General features: G+C 35.4%; 1 protein-coding gene across 1 annotated transcript; it reads right to left on the reverse strand.

The window, feature by feature from the left end:
- Positions 1 to 1,561: 1,561 nt before the first annotated feature.
- On the reverse strand, positions 1,562 to 15,063 carry LOC132171962 (mediator of RNA polymerase II transcription subunit 19a-like). Its single transcript, XM_059583382.1, has 7 exons — positions 14,901 to 15,063; positions 13,374 to 13,441; positions 7,997 to 8,286; positions 7,619 to 7,816; positions 2,947 to 3,006; positions 2,718 to 2,816; positions 1,562 to 1,782 (listed from the first exon to the last, which is right to left on the reverse strand). The coding sequence occupies exons 2-6, from the start codon at positions 13,402 to 13,404 to the stop codon at positions 2,772 to 2,774; spliced, it is 624 nt and encodes a 207-aa protein (XP_059439365.1). The 5' UTR covers positions 13,405 to 13,441; positions 14,901 to 15,063; the 3' UTR covers positions 1,562 to 1,782; positions 2,718 to 2,771.
- Positions 15,064 to 16,006: the final 943 nt, after the last annotated feature.

Consider the following 16,006-nt stretch of genomic DNA (forward strand, 5'->3'; position numbering starts at 1 on the left):
AAAAAGCTTTTACAAATATTATTAAATTCAATTTGTCTCATCCGGGAAGATGATCTGTTTAAGTTAAAAGATTTTTTTTAAAATAATAATAATAATAAAGTTTGCATTAGCTAAGCGAGCCGAGTTTCGAGTATTTGGCTTGCCTAGTAGGCGAGTCCGAGCTCGCACAAAGAATTTTTCTTGGTGAGCCAAGCCGAGCTCAAATTTTAAAACTCAACATGAACTCGAGCTCGTAAAAATCTTAAATGAGCCGAGCTTGGGCAGGCACAACTCGCCTAAGCTCAGCTCATTTACATCTTTATATATATGTTATAGATTTTTTTTTTTTTTTTAGTCTTTATGTTATAAAAAATTAGTTTTATTTGAAAGGGAACTTCACTTACTTTTAAGATTACTTTTAAGATGTTGCAGTGCTTTTGCAATCGTACTTTTATAGTTAAAAGAAAAAAATTCAATATCGGGTAGCTAAGTTTAAAAATTTTACAATGCCACCCCCTCTATTAGGAAATTCTCAAAATATTCCTATTTTTGAAAAAAAAAAAAAAAAAAAAACCGAAAGAATGAGCTTTTAAAAAAAAAAAAAAATTCTCTAAATATTCCTATTTTTCAAAAGAGAAATGCTAGGTGTTCTTCTAATGCTTTCATAGTGTCCATCCAACTGTGATGTGGCTTTTAAAATCACCAATAAATTAAAAGTTAATAATGATAATCTCAAATTCAACGATAATTTTAAAAGTCACATCACAGTCAGGAGAACACAAAAAAAAAAAAACACTAAAAAAACACCTAGCATTTTCCTTTTCAAAATATTCCTTACCCACGACCAATTTTTGGGTTGCTGGCCTTTGCTCATGGGTTGCCGAAACCTTGGTTGTTGGTCTGGTAACACACGGCTGGTACTAGTTCTTTCAATGTTTCATCTCTTGTTTTATTATTTTTTTTATTCTTAAAAAAAATCTTAATTTTTAATTTAAGAGTAATTTTGTACTTCTATTAATTATTTTACAGAAGTTTGGTGAAACAAGATTCGAAGAAACGACAGAATAATTGGTCTGACTCATTGGTATATATGCCAACCAACCCCATAAAAATGAGATATTCTAATACAAACAATGCAGACATCAAACATCGTACAAATATTTCATAAAAATGGTAGATAGTTGGCAGGTTCATAAAAATAGTAGGTGGTTGTTGAGTTCAAGATGGGCAATGGCATCATGTGGCTAGGCTGTTTCGAAAAGAGAGAGATCTAGAGAGAGCGGCTTGGTGTTTGATAATAGGAACGTATGTTTTGTATACCTCATTTTTGTCGTTTCTATGTAAACGACTGGAACATCTTTTTGTTCTTGTCGTTTCATGACTAAATGACGAGAATTTTGTCGTTTACATAAAATGACCATCAAATTATGTCTTTTATCATCGTTTAAGCAATAAACAATGTAAATTTACTTTATTTTTATTGACATTTAAATTTAAACGACGACAAAATAATCTTTAACGACGAAAACTTATTAAGGTTGTGACCCAAAATGACACGGTTTTTTTTTTTTTAAATCATCAATTTCAAATAGACTCATTTATCCAAAAACTTCCAACATCCAAATCTTTGCAATTTTCAAGGTTAAGCCAGGCTATTGCTCATAAGCTGCGGCGCATGAATTGTAATCTCGTACAGTGTTAGGTTCATCCATTGAAAATTGCAAAAAGAAATGCTAACAAGACTGCATCAAACAATAATCTCTCTCAGTTTCAATTGCTCCCTCAGCATGATCTGCCGCTTGTCTGCATCAAGAGAAGAAAATTGCAGTCAAAGAGCATGGAGATGTTTTTGATGAATAAAGGCTTTTCAAACTAATCCTAAAATTCATATAGCTTTTCTGCTCATCCATTCCTAACCAACAACAGTGTTGGGGCACCAACAAGATGGAATCAAGTGGTAAAATTTTTGTACATATTTAAAGAGGGCAATATGAGTCAAAAAGAAAAACTGATAAACCACTGCCTTATTGCAGTATGCATATCAGGAAGAGACAGATGAAACATTGTGGTTGCATTATGGCATCCTGAGTAAGATGGAAGTTACTTAAACAAAGAGAATTTTGTCTCAGGTAGTGTAGTTGTTTACAGAAGCTACACATGCCCTCTCGCTAGTTGAATGCTGAGACAAAACAAGTTAGAGCACTAGCAGCAACTTCCCTTCAATTTTCTTTAAATTTAGGAAACCATAACAATAACTTCCCTTATCTTTTCCCTATACCATTTAAATATTCTTCCAAATAAATGTTAGGAGAAAAAGAGAGGAAATAGAGAACCTCTTTTTAAATAAGATAATGGTAAGGGAAGCAAAAGTGCTACCCTAAATCTCGGGTAACACTTTTGGTTCTCTTGGTTTAGGGAACACTAATAGAGTTTGTTGTAGTGGGCTTTTTAAGAGCTTTCCCTGCATTTAGGGAAATGAATGAGATTTATGGAGTCTGTTTCTAGTACTCTAAAACAAGTATGTAATTCATTTCAAATAAAGACAAAAAAAAAAAAAAAAAAAATTATATTTTTACTGCTCTTGCATTAGATTTCACATCAGTCAATATCAAGAAGAATTACAAACTTCTAAAGGATAAAAGCTGAAGTACATGGATGAGAATTTTGGTTTATATATACTTTGGTCAATTGGTAGTTTTCTTGATTATTGTTCTAGATTTTAAGTGTGTAAGTCGTACCTGAAGGTTGTTGAGAACATAGAGTAACATCCAACCAAGCCAAGCGAGATGTTTTCAGCCACTCAACTTTAACTTTCCCGTTACAGTTATTGTAGTGTTCTGATGTGAAAGGAACTGTCATCAGACTACCAAAATTGCAAGTAAAATGCAAAGCACAAAGATTGAAAAAAGAATGAGCACCAGGGAACATTCCTGCCAAACTGGATTATCCCAAAGTCCCCTTCATTACCTGGACTTTTTGATGTTTGCGTGTATCAGAAAGATCTCCATTTCCTTCATGCTTCCTCTTCTGAATCAACAAATTAAAAGAGCTATATTAGGCCATTCAAGATGCCAAAAGAAAGGATTTAAAATTTAACTTCAGGTTGTAGTTTGGGCACTCTTCAAGTTAGACTAATTCAGGAAGTTCACGAAAGTGTTAAAACCACCTAACCTATCGGTAATTCAAACTCTTCAAGATAAGAGTGATCAAGAGAAGAGGTGTGGTAAGTGTGAGAAAACGTGTTTAATGACTTGTATTCTATACGTGTATAGTTAGCTATTTTAGGAAATTTTGTAACAGCCTATATTTCTAGAATTAGGCTGATTTGCTTAGTGTCCTATTATGTTAGAATATCCCATAAATCATGGGATCTGAAATAACCTAATTAGTTTTCCTTTTCTGCTGCTAGGGTTGATGTATATAGCTAACGTTTTGTGTATTATTCAAATTAATGAAGAAAATTCTTCCACAAAGTGTTTCTCAGTTTCTGTCAGTAAGGACTCTACAATACAAGATGAGAACAAACACTTAAATAAGAGATAAGAGTTCTCATGCAATGTATATCCTAGTATATAACTTACAATAGGTTTCTACCTGTAAATTGTTGTTCTTCTATACATGATTATCTAGACTTCTTGTAAATCCTATATATATTAACGAAAGCCACGTTAAGTGGTACTTGAGCACTATCAACTTTAGCCCATTGTTTTAGCAATCTTTTATGGTATCAGAGCAAAACTTAGACTAATGTCTTTTTGCCTCCATGGAAATTCCAGCCAATTCAACCGACTCCTTCACACCCAATGTCATCTCTGCCACCACGCCTCCCATCACTCCCAACGTGATTCCAACCATTTCATCACCTACTAATATTCCACCTCCTACCAATCCACCCTCTATTTTTACCATACCAAACATGAACCATACCCTTTATATCAAGCTCAACAAGGATAATTACACATCCCGGAAAACCCAAATCTTGGCTTACCTCAAGGGCCAAGACGCCTATCACTTCGTTGATGGACCATCACGGGTTCCACAACAAGTTATTCCAAATCCCAGAACTGAACCTGTACAATCCGCAACAATTGTCAATCTTGAATTCCTGCTATGGACTCAAAAGGATCAAATGATCCTCAGCATTTTGATCATTTGATCCTTTTGAGTCCATAGCAGGAATTTGGGATTGACAATTGTTGCGAATTCTCCAGGTTCAGTGTTGGGATTTGGAATAACTTGTTGTGGAACCCGTTGAAGGACAGTGATAAGCGTCTTGGCCATTGAGGTTTGCCAAGATTTGGGTTTTCCAGGATGTGTAATTATCCTTGTTGAGTTTGATATAAAGGGTATGGTTCATGTTTGGTATGGTAAAAATAGGGGGTGGATTGGTAGGAGGTGGAATATTGGTAGGAGATGAAATGGTTGGAATCACGTTGGGATGGGAAGCGTGGGAGGCATGGTGGTAGAGATGACATTGTGTGTGGAGGAGTCGGTTGAATTGGCTGGAATTTCCATGGAGGCAAAAAGAAGTTAGTCTAATTTTTGCTTTGATACCATAAAAGATTGCTAAAACAATAGGCTAAAGTTGATAATGCTCAAGTACCACTTAATGTGGCTTTCATTAATATATATAGGATTTACACGAAGTCTAGATAATCATGTAAAGGATAACAATTTACAGGTAGAAACCTATTGTAAGTTATTATATACTAAGATATACACTGCATGAGAACTCTTATCTCACATGAAAGGACTTGCAACTTACAATGGCAGACTGGGCACAACCACAACCAATCAAAACTGATGAAGTTCTTGGATCAATTTAACATTCTAAATATTTTAAGAAACAAAATCAGGGGTCAAATTAAAATATTAGAAAATTATGGTAAAAGGGATGAGGTGGGGATCGAGAAGAACCTATATGTCCAAGACTTATCATGCAAAACAAAAAAGAAAAAAACAAAAACAAAAAAAATTAATAAATTAATGAAATTTTAATGGGATTAAATTTAAAAATTTTTAAAGTCTTCAGAAAATTTTCAAATTTCCCCAACAATTACTTTGAGAAAGAAAATCTAAGATTGTTTTAAAATATTAGGGAAAGATTGTAAAAGGGTTAGGCGGAAATCAAGAAGATTTTAAGAGAGAGCGAGTTTATTTAATAAATTAAAGTGAGTTTAAAAGAGAAGTAAAGAAAAAACTGCTCTTTGTTTTGCTGTTTATTTTTCGCATCAGTAAAATAAAATCAGCCACCACTCTCCTCTAAAAGACTTTTCTATAAGAATTCTATATCACCAAAATTCATCTCAGATTTTCTCAACCATGAATCTTTATATAATAAACATCACTTCTCAATCTTTGCACCAAGAGTTGGTGTCTATATGTGTGTGCATACAAAATGGAAACAAAGATTTGTGTTTTGCGAGACAAGATTTTTTTTTTTTTGATGAATGAATACTTCATTACCAAAACCACACGATTACATCACTTCAGTAAAAACTGAAACACACATACTGCAGAAGACACCAAAACAAGTACACAGAAAGCAACCAGCAAAACAATTACTGCAAAAACCAAAAATATGCAGAAACAGCTAACTAAAAAAAAAAAAAAAAACTAGCAACAATTCCTATACCAATAACTCTTCATTGATACTCCAGATCCAGCAGAGTTCAAAATTCTCATAACATCTTTTAAAACTCCCCTTCCCCCAAATCCTGGTTCTGATTTCCCAAAAACCGTTTGCATAATTTGCTCTTCTGTTTTGGGCCGGTTCCATACTTTCATTCATCATGAGCACACCAATATTGTATAATGATGCACAAAGCACCAATCGACAAATATTGGCTTTCAAGGCCTCATTCCTCCACTCCTGCACAGCACAGTGGAGAACATCCTCCCATTCTGTCCAAGGAAGAGCAACAGTACACCTAGCCATACATTCTTTCCAAATTCTGGCTCTAAAGCCACATTTGAAAAACATATGTTCTCTAGATTCCATTTCACTCCTACAAAACAAACAAACAACGACCCCTTTATAGCCTCATTTGATTAATCGATCACCCTTTCTCAGACGATTCTTAATTGCCAACCACATAATGAAGGGATGCTTGGGTATTGCTAGCAGGAACCAAATTACCTTCCACCAGTCAACAATAGGGCTATTCACTCTAATTGCATTCCAATTTTCATGACTAGCATATCTCCCATTTTTGGAAAGCAACCAAACTGGCCAATCCTCTGTTCCTAACAGAATTCAGGCAATCTCATTTGAATTCCCACCAGTTCTTCAGATCTGGCAGGCCGCCACAGCCACACTCCATTGTGTAACACACTCCAAAGTTTAGCATCAATATGGCTACAAGCATCATAAATCACACGATATCCACACTTTTCAATGACGACACCTGTGGGATGCCACCAATCCAACCATAAGAAAATATCCTTTCCATTGCCAACCTCAAATTTTATATAATGTCTAGCCTTATCACACAATTTTAACAGCTTACGCCAACTCCACAAGCTAGTTGGAGATATGCCAACTGACCAGAAGCTCTTCCCTTTTAATTGTTCTTTTTTTTTTTTCGCTTGGTACCAAAACTTGATTGTTTGTGGCTGAATGATCATTTTCTTTGCGTTGTTTCTGCAGAAACTGTAGAGAATAAGCTTTGCTTATCAGTGCTATCCATTTGGGGGCTGCATACCTTTTTTCTTATGATTTCATTAGTTTTGTGTATTTTCACCCTAGAAAATGAAGGACAATTTAGTTTTAATCTGTTTTACACACACATATATATATTGGTTGCTCTTTAACTCATGCACCAGATGCAATTTGAACGCACAACCTTAACCACCACAGTACTTATAGGGGGTGGAAGTGCCATTAGGCTCAAAGGCTACTGAATTATATATGAACAGTATACCTTTGTATTGCTTATCACATTGAATGCTTGGCAATTATAAATCGATAAGCAATATGAAGGTATAGTTTACACTTCCAAAGTAGAATTATCAACTCGGTTAAGGTTTATAAATCTATTATCTAGGTTTCTTAAAATGCTTAAAACATTTTAATAGATGCAGCACATGTAAATCCAATAGTTTTACTGAGATAACCTAAATAAATAAATAAAAAAAAAAAAGGGGAGTTGTTCATTGCCCCAACTCAAGAAAAATCCTAGATCCAATGCATAAAACTATGCTACCATTCAAGGTTTAAGCTTAAGGCTGCATTTTTCGGCTTAAAATTAATTGCGGAATAGGCTTCTTATTTTTTATTTTTGTAACAATCCCCTGGCTACCTCTTTATTAATTAATTATTACATGTGCACAATAGAACGATCAATAGAAAATAAATTATAGATTGCATTCAAAAGTTGGTGCTTCTTTAAAAGTGGGGAATGTAAGAACCGAACCAGACTGTAGGAGTTGGCCTCTCAACAGGAAGACACTAGATTTAATTTAATGAGGATATGAACCCCCCCCCCACCAACACATACACACAAAAAACAGTGGCTCATAATGTAATATGATCCCATACTTTATCACCTAAGAGAAAATGTTTCATCCAAAAAGAGTAGGAAGATTGATTGAAGTCAATGCATTCATGATATGACAAGAAAAGAGATGATATGGAAACCTTGTCCTGCTGTTTCGAATCATGACGCTTATTTCTATTCTTGTCCTTATCATCACTTCCATCTTTGTGGCGGTGTTTGTGCTTCCTATGATCCTTGTCCTTCTTCTTGTCTCTGTTTTTATGCTTTTTATGTTTCCTCTCCTTGTCTCTGGAGTCACTATTTGACTTCACCACTGCAGTAGAGATCCCCTTCTCAGCCTGTTCACACCATACAAAATTACACAATTATGTCACTGAATTCACACAAGAATGGCTCAAGTCAGAAAGTTAATGTAATCATCCAGCTCAAGGCAATCACAGAGGAAAACCAAAATTTTAGGTAAGAGAAAGACAAGGTTGGATTATAGAATACAGTTACAAATGTAGAATTGGTCTTACAGCAGGCAGGTAGACAGGAGTTGTCTCTCTCATCTGAAAGGCCTCGCTGAGCACATCCAAATCAAAAGCATGTATATGTGTATTTCTCTGTCTACTATATGGAATATTCAGAAAGAGCTGATCCAATTCCATCCCCTCTCCTTTCCTGATTTCCGTGTCTCCCACCACATTGTTTAGATAGTGAGTCTGCGATATTGACAAAGGAAGTGACTTCTTGCAAAAGAATTCATGATGAGGCCAAAGCTTGAACTGATTTATGAGATCAACAGCACCACCAAGTTCCCTAGGCCCTGATTATTAAGAAAGGGCCCTTGGTTATATGAAATCTAAATGAAAACTGAACTTTATAAAGGGAAGGAAAATTGGAAGGGGGAATAAAGAAAATACAAAACTCCTCCAGTAGCATGATTCCTAATAGCTAGTCCCTTACAAAACCATCAAGAAAACAAATTTTCATGAACTCCTATGACCATTTAGAAAAAAGTTAACTAGGGCTGCAAGAAAGGCTTGTCTTTAGCCATTAAGGTCACTCCACTAGGACCACAGTGGCTGCCCTCCAAACCATTGCATTCTTTAAGCCTTTTCTTGATTTCTTTCCCTTTTTTCTGTTTTTCTGATAAGTAACTGGCTGACTCAGTCATTTATGCAGGCTACCATTACAGAATGAAAAAATCCCCATTCCCCACAATAGTTGACCATTTTATTTTCCTCGTGTATAGAAGGAAAATATATCATCAAAGACTAAGCATAAAGAATGAAAACTGGAATCATAATAAACCATCAATTAATAATCAAAAGACAAGGACACATTCACAAAAAAATTCTAATATGTTTGAGTTGTTGACTTCTCAAGGCTTCCAAGTTCCAAGTGATCATTTCACGATCAGAAGGGTTAAGTGAAGCTCAAATTGCTATATCACTGTGTTTAAACCTCACGAGACACTCTTTCCAGCGTGAAGCTCTAATGAACAGTGACTCAGAAAACTTGAAGGATTCTGAGAAATAAAAATAAATAAACAAATAGATAATGTACACCAATATATAAAGGCAAGGGCATTGTTTTGTATCTCACTGAGAGACACAGCCTTCCATTGTTTCTCAAGTATATCAATTACCTAGAATTAGACTCCTCGACAAGACAGTTACAAAGGAGTAAAATAAGAAGAAAAGGCAAAATGATAAAGATAGAAAAGTTTTGAAAAACTATTCAACATAGCTACTCCAGAGAAAACATCAACCAGCAGATGGTGCGTCACCAAGTCATTGGAACAGCCATGGGTCAGTAGGTCATACCATCATGTTAAAAGTAGTCTAATGCTAAAATAACCAAAAATAATCAAAATCATGTAAGTTGTAGTGAGAACAAAGAAAGCCTAATGGCTAGCTAGGACTGCATTCAAACCACTTTTCAGCACCTCCTAACACCAACCTTTCTGTCTAAATTGTTATTGGTTTAATCCAAATCAGCTTTCCTACCAGTTTTAGCTAAAACCCATGGTTGGACTGCATTGTGACCGTTTCTGGCCAATTTAATTACTTGTCCAGACATCATAAGAGCCATACTGGCTTTGCAACGCCCCAACTTTTCACCTTTTTTTTTTTTTTTTTTTTCCCACATCCATGAATACCATGAGGCACTACTACTATGAGCAGACTTTAAAAACAACAGTGAAAATTAGTTGAACTGTAACTGTAAGAATAATATCAGAACACTAACTAAAGACCTCTTATTTATTTATTCACATAACTGTACAACTCTGTTATACTTACATTCTACTATTACATTATTCACGGTTCTTAAAACTATATTTTCATATTTACATTCTAAAACTATATATATATAAGCAAACAATACCATCACAACCCAACCCTAACCAGTTCTCTGTGAAGCTACGTTTGGGTTTTCAAAATACTATGGTTCCGTTTGTTAATGTTTTTTAGAGGATATTTTTTGTTTTTTGTTTGAAAATGTATTAAAATTTGACATAAAGATGAAAGTAGTTTTGAAAAAAAAAAAAAAAAAAAAAGGGAAAATGAAAAAACGTTAACAAACAAAACATGTGTCTTCCTCAGCCTCTAATGATAGTAGTCCAAGTTATCTGGCTCTCCTGAGTCTCTGTCCCCTATTATTGTAATTTTTAAAAAAAAATTTACAATTGGAACTGGGAGTCTAGGGTTCAATATGTAAATGCAAGTAACCATGTTGTATGTGTACATGAGCAATTTAAGATTTTCCCTCTTTTGTTAATGCAAGAAAATCCTTTTTTACTGAATGACTAAAAATGAGACTTTTTTGATTAAGAAATGATATTAGCAAACTCTCATACGACTGTCATACAACTATGATGATCTGGCAGTGAATATTAACTCAGTCGACTGCAATACACTCAGTCAACCGAGTTATATGATGTGGCAAAACCAACTAGTGACACGTGGCAAGCTAACTCAGGTTTCGAGTGACATGTGGCATGACATGGCATCATACATGATTTGATGACATGGCATGCTACCGTGGCACTTGACACGGTTTTGCTGGTGTGGCATGCTGAAATAACATCTGACTGACACGTGGTATGACATGGCACTGTACATGTTTTGCTGACATGGCACCGTAAGCGGTTTTGCTAGCATGGCATCTAATTTGACACGGCCTTGGACACATTTTGCTGACGTGGTGCCATGTGCGGTTTTGCCTTCATGGTAGTGCTGACTTGGCATGTTGAAATGTGACACATGGCAAGCTCACGTGGCAGGCTCAAACACTTCATGTTGTTCATATGGCAGCCTACAACGATCAAGCCCCAAATCTCAATCTACTGACATTTATTTTTTATTTTTCTTTAAATTTTTCGAATTGCTTAAAAAACTTATTTCTCCTTAAATTTTTCAACTTATTTTATTTTTCTTGTCTTTTATTTTTTCGAATTTAATTTTATTTTTATTTATCCTGGGTATTACCAGCTTACTGGGCAAGTGATGCAGCATAGCCTAGAAAAATTTGAAGTTTAGGGTGTCGAGCAAAAGGAAAGAATGTGGCATAAAAGTAGATAGCTATCACAATGACAAACATGAGCAGGATAGCATTCTAGGGACTGCTTTGATGTGAAGATGAAAACAGCAAAATAGAGCGATATTGCAGAGAGGTTAAAATAGAGCCTGCAGAGAACTAAAGAGAGAGAATAACTGGAAGGAGGCAACCAAATGATGGGAGGCATTACTGGCAGACTACAAAAAGCAAAACTTCGTAAAGAGGTAAGAAACTGGACAACCTAACACTCAAATACTCAGAATCCCATTCTGATATGTTTGATTAAAATTTACCACATTTAAAAACTGGTAGCCTTGCATGGCAACTAAAAATCTTCCACTGATATGGAACTACATAAGACTGGATCCCAACTGAAATAAAAAATAGAAGATATGACAAGGTAAAAAGACAACTCATAAATGATAATCCAAAGACAAGAAAGCACATTGGACTGCTAGAAAAACCGTAGATTCATCATAACATGAAAGTCAATGTTGTGGAGGACTTAACCCTATGAGATATTGCACGAGGCCCTATATAAAAAACCCTAAATTGGCCAATCTAAACATTATATTTGAAAAAAGAAATACCAATAAACCCCTTTTTACCATATACACTGGATCACCAGTTCATCAATTCAACTGACCAGGCCAACACAAGGTTAACAATCATGCTTGCAACAGGTCAATAACAACCAACTCAAAAGTAAAAACATTAAGGCCCACTGACCTCTAAGGTAAACCCCCAATTCCCCATCTTCCCTCCTTTCTCTTTCTCCCATATTGGTTACTCTGTGTTTTCAATTAGTATTGCAGAGGATAGGATAATATGGTTTATGCTTTTCACTTTTCTAACTAGTTTATCTCTTAAGTTCATATCACACGAATTTTTCAATTGATTATACTTCAAAGGATTCTCTAATTTTGAAATGATTTCTTTTTTTGATAAGTAATCGAAATATCATTAAAAAGGCGCTAAGACACAACTCAAATACATATGAAGTACACAAGAGATACACCTAGCCAAAGAGATTAAGAAGATTAAGAAAATAATGAAAATTAGGAAAATTAAGATAGTCTAAAGAAGTTGTCCAGTGGTAAAGAGTATTAAAGAAGAAAGACTTTAGCTCAACCACCGTTCTCTCGCGGTCTTCAAAACTCCTATCATTTATTTTCCTTCAAAGACACCATATTAGGCATAACAGAATCATCTTCCACACTGCTACACTCAAACTGCTACACAACCCTCTCCAACAAGCGAAAAGGCCATAACCTAAGTTAACCCACCATAACTGGAAATAGCATTGCAAAAGGGCTTAACAATCTCATAATGAAGTATAAGATGATCCACAGACTCCCCACTTCTCTTACATATAAAACACTAATCAACCACTAAGACATGTTTCCTTGGGTTATCCATGGTGAGGATCTTTCCTATGGCAGCCGACCAATAGCAATGATTGATGCAACATTCTTTGAGGTTGTAGTAGGAATTTTTATTCCTAAACTAGAATTATTTAGAAGCCTATTAAGGAACGGTTACAAGTTGTCTAAATATTGGCTTAATCGCATATGATTGATCATATTTTTCTCATGCAAATAGAGAAATTATCTGAACAAAAGCCTTTAGAAATTTGTTGGTTATAATAAACATTTGGTGGTTCATGATTCTTTTGCATGTTGAGAAGGCACTTAAAAGGCAACACATGTGGACATGCATGAATAGGGCCCAAAGGCAACCAAATTATTGGCCATCCAGTATGTAAAAAATACCATATTTTGGATTATGCATATCATGATAAGCCTGATAAGCCTTCTATATTTTATGTTATGCATATCAAAACAAAGAAACCATTACATAACTGTTGAAACAGCCTCCACATAATAGAATGTGGATCTATAGCTCTCTCAAAACGGGAACATAAACAATCAACTTTAACCCTTGTTCTCAAAGCAAAGAGAGAATTAGTTTTCCATATATCTAAGATTTAGACTAAATAACCGTAGTGGGTATGATCAAGACATTCTGTCCAGACATAATTAAGAAAAGAGGAAAGATAACCACTAAAATGATACAAAGAATCAACAGAATCTCCACTAGTAAGAATGGCAAAGACAGTTTCTTCCCATTGTTGCTCTATTGCGATGAGCAACTTGACAAAACTCCCATGTTAAAATAAAGTAACTCCACAACCCTTTCACATTTGTCCTATTTCTAAAGTTTAGAAGGAAAATACAGTATCTATTTCCAAAAAAGAAAATTACCATATGTCATATATCTAATATCTATAGGACTTTAACTACACAAGTACAGCAAAAAATCAGATAAGCAGCTTATTAAGCTTCTTACCCCTTCCAAACTTTCTGCCTTCAAGGTCCATCACTGTAATGACAGAATGAGGTGAAGTTCAAGTTCATCTGTCAATAAATGAAAAAAAAAATAATAAGAAAAGGAAATACACACATGTCTAGTCCAAAAATATAGCCTAGTAGCCAGACTACTCAAATTTAGAGAAACAGATTTGAGCATATACCTTTTTCATAAAAATTTCAGATCCAAAAGTATGACAATCCATTTCATGATTATGCAACCAAAAAATCTGCCAAATTGATAACAGGTATGCTAAAAAAATGGTCAAAAAGATTGTATGCTAAATGTAATTAAACTAAATTTAAACATGATCCTACCTCCTTTTTCCTAAGCAAAACAGATGGCTTAACGCAGGTGATTTCAAGTTAGATCAGAAGTCCTATATTACTGATTTAAAATCACCTATAAAAGGAAACAAATAACAACAAGCATGCTTTCTAGCCCTAACACCATCCCGCAGTGGCTTAATCTCTAGTCCTTCATAAATTTGAAGTAAAAAAGAAATTTTGTTTTTTTTTTAAAAAAAAAAAAAGGAATGAGTGACCTATAAAACCTTTGTTGAATAATTTTATCAACTTTTAACCACTTACTGAGTAAAGTTACTGGTAAAATGATTAGAGATTTCAAAACACTCATAACATAAAGCCCCCTTTGGGTGACCTGACATGGGGAGAGAGACAGATTTAGTGGTCAGGATTTGATCCCCAAATAAATTCAAACAAGCTGCATCAGTCTTGGACTGGGATAGATGAGCATGTATATTATTTCCTAAGACATGAGAAAAGAATTTTTTTTTTTTTTTTTTAATAAAAAAAATAAAAAATAAAAAAAATCAAGATTTACATGTAATTGCAAATAGTAGATTTAAAATTACTAATAAACAAAGACCCAACACCATAAGAAGTGAGTGGAAATCTATTGCTCAAACATAAAAAATAATAATAATAATGAAATAGACGAGCTTTGTTTCGACTAGTAGGTATGCTATGTTACATTGGATGCCATATTGCTATGAGCGTAGTAGAAATCAACTAGAGAGCATCTAATTTAACATGTTAAAAATCCTAACTCTCTTAAATCAGTCATCCTTTATGTGAAAGCGCCAACATCATCGTTCTATCTCCATTCTTCTAGTTGTATTCTCGAAAAAACGTATTGAAATCATTAAAAGACCACAAATTTCTCATTCTCACCTTTCCAGCAAAAGCAACCCAAATAATAATAAATCCAAATCCACAAAACATGATTTTCTGAGAATTAATTTTTCCTGTTAACCAACTGAACCAAAAACATACAGCACGTATAACCAAGACAAATATCACCCTTATAACATATAACTCAGAACAAATATGGCCAAGAAAACCACAACAGCCTATGACCCAACATAAATTACGAGATACCCATCCAAAAATAACATGATTATGATCAAACCAACGCTTCAAAACAAAAACCCATGTCTCATAGTTCTGTAATTTGCTTCAATGTATTCTTACACACTGTAATTACCAGAGGAAGACAAGTCGGAGTGGAAATCGAAAACCAGGAATTGAACGGTGGAGCGGTTGGGATTGGCTGCCAGTGATCGTTGATGGGAATGAGAGGGAACGCGAGGTTCGAATTTGTGAAGCAAGAAAGTCCCACGGTTGAGAGAGAGAACCCTGGGCGCTGCCTCATATTTATTTCTTTTTAATTTTAATACTCGATAGTCAATACGATAATATGTAATATGTGACATATGGTGCTCTTTCTAATGCTAATTTGACCTCATTATTTTTTATTTCTTATAGTATCGTTTTTAACTTTTACGGGAATTTTAGACATTTTAAAATAGTGAAATCCCTTGCTAAGTAATGAAAATAATAATAATTAATATATAAGAGAGATTAAATAAGACAAAAAATAACTTTCTCTCTAGCGCCGTAGCCTCAGGTAAGCCCCCTCCCCCATGGTGAGGGGAGGAGGGATGGCCGTTTGTTGCCTCCCTCCTCCCCCTTGCTTGCCCTTGCACTGGGTACCAGTAATTTACTTGATATTTCTGGCCCAAGTTGCCTCCTCCCTATCTTTTCTCTGCCGCCCCTTCCTCTTTGTTCCGCTTTTGTCCTTAGCGGGGCTCTCTGTTTTGTTTTGTGTTCGCCGCCGATCTCTTCCGCCCGCTCTGCTGCCTACCATTCGATACTGGGTCTTTCCTCGTGCCCCTCCAGCGATGAGCTTCAACGTCCCCTGCTGCGATGGTTTTCCGGCCAGCTGGCGATCGGTTTCGCCACCTCCGTCCACTGTTTTGGGCTTTTTCCGCGTCCCCACCGTGTCGAGCTTCCATCGTTCCCTTCCGGTGTTGGTTTCCGGCGAGTGCACAATCGGCATCCACGCTGCGTGTGCCTGTTCCTGTTTGTTTTATTTTCCTTGTATTGTCTTTGTTCATGTTTTTTCCCTGTATGCATTTCATTCCTGTTATTTGCTTGTAATAAGGCCTTGCCTCTTTGGTTCGCCTACGTTTTATTTCGGTTTTCTTGCTTCTGTTTTGTAATAAGGCTTGGCCACTTGATCTGCCTGCTTGGATGTGAACTGAACTTTGGTCCAGATCTTTTAGGTCGTGGATGTGAATTTTAGTCCAA

The sequence above is a fragment of the Corylus avellana genome, chromosome ca2 (genome assembly GCF_901000735.1).
Source record: "Corylus avellana chromosome ca2, CavTom2PMs-1.0".
Taxonomy (NCBI): Eukaryota; Viridiplantae; Streptophyta; class Magnoliopsida; order Fagales; family Betulaceae; genus Corylus; species Corylus avellana.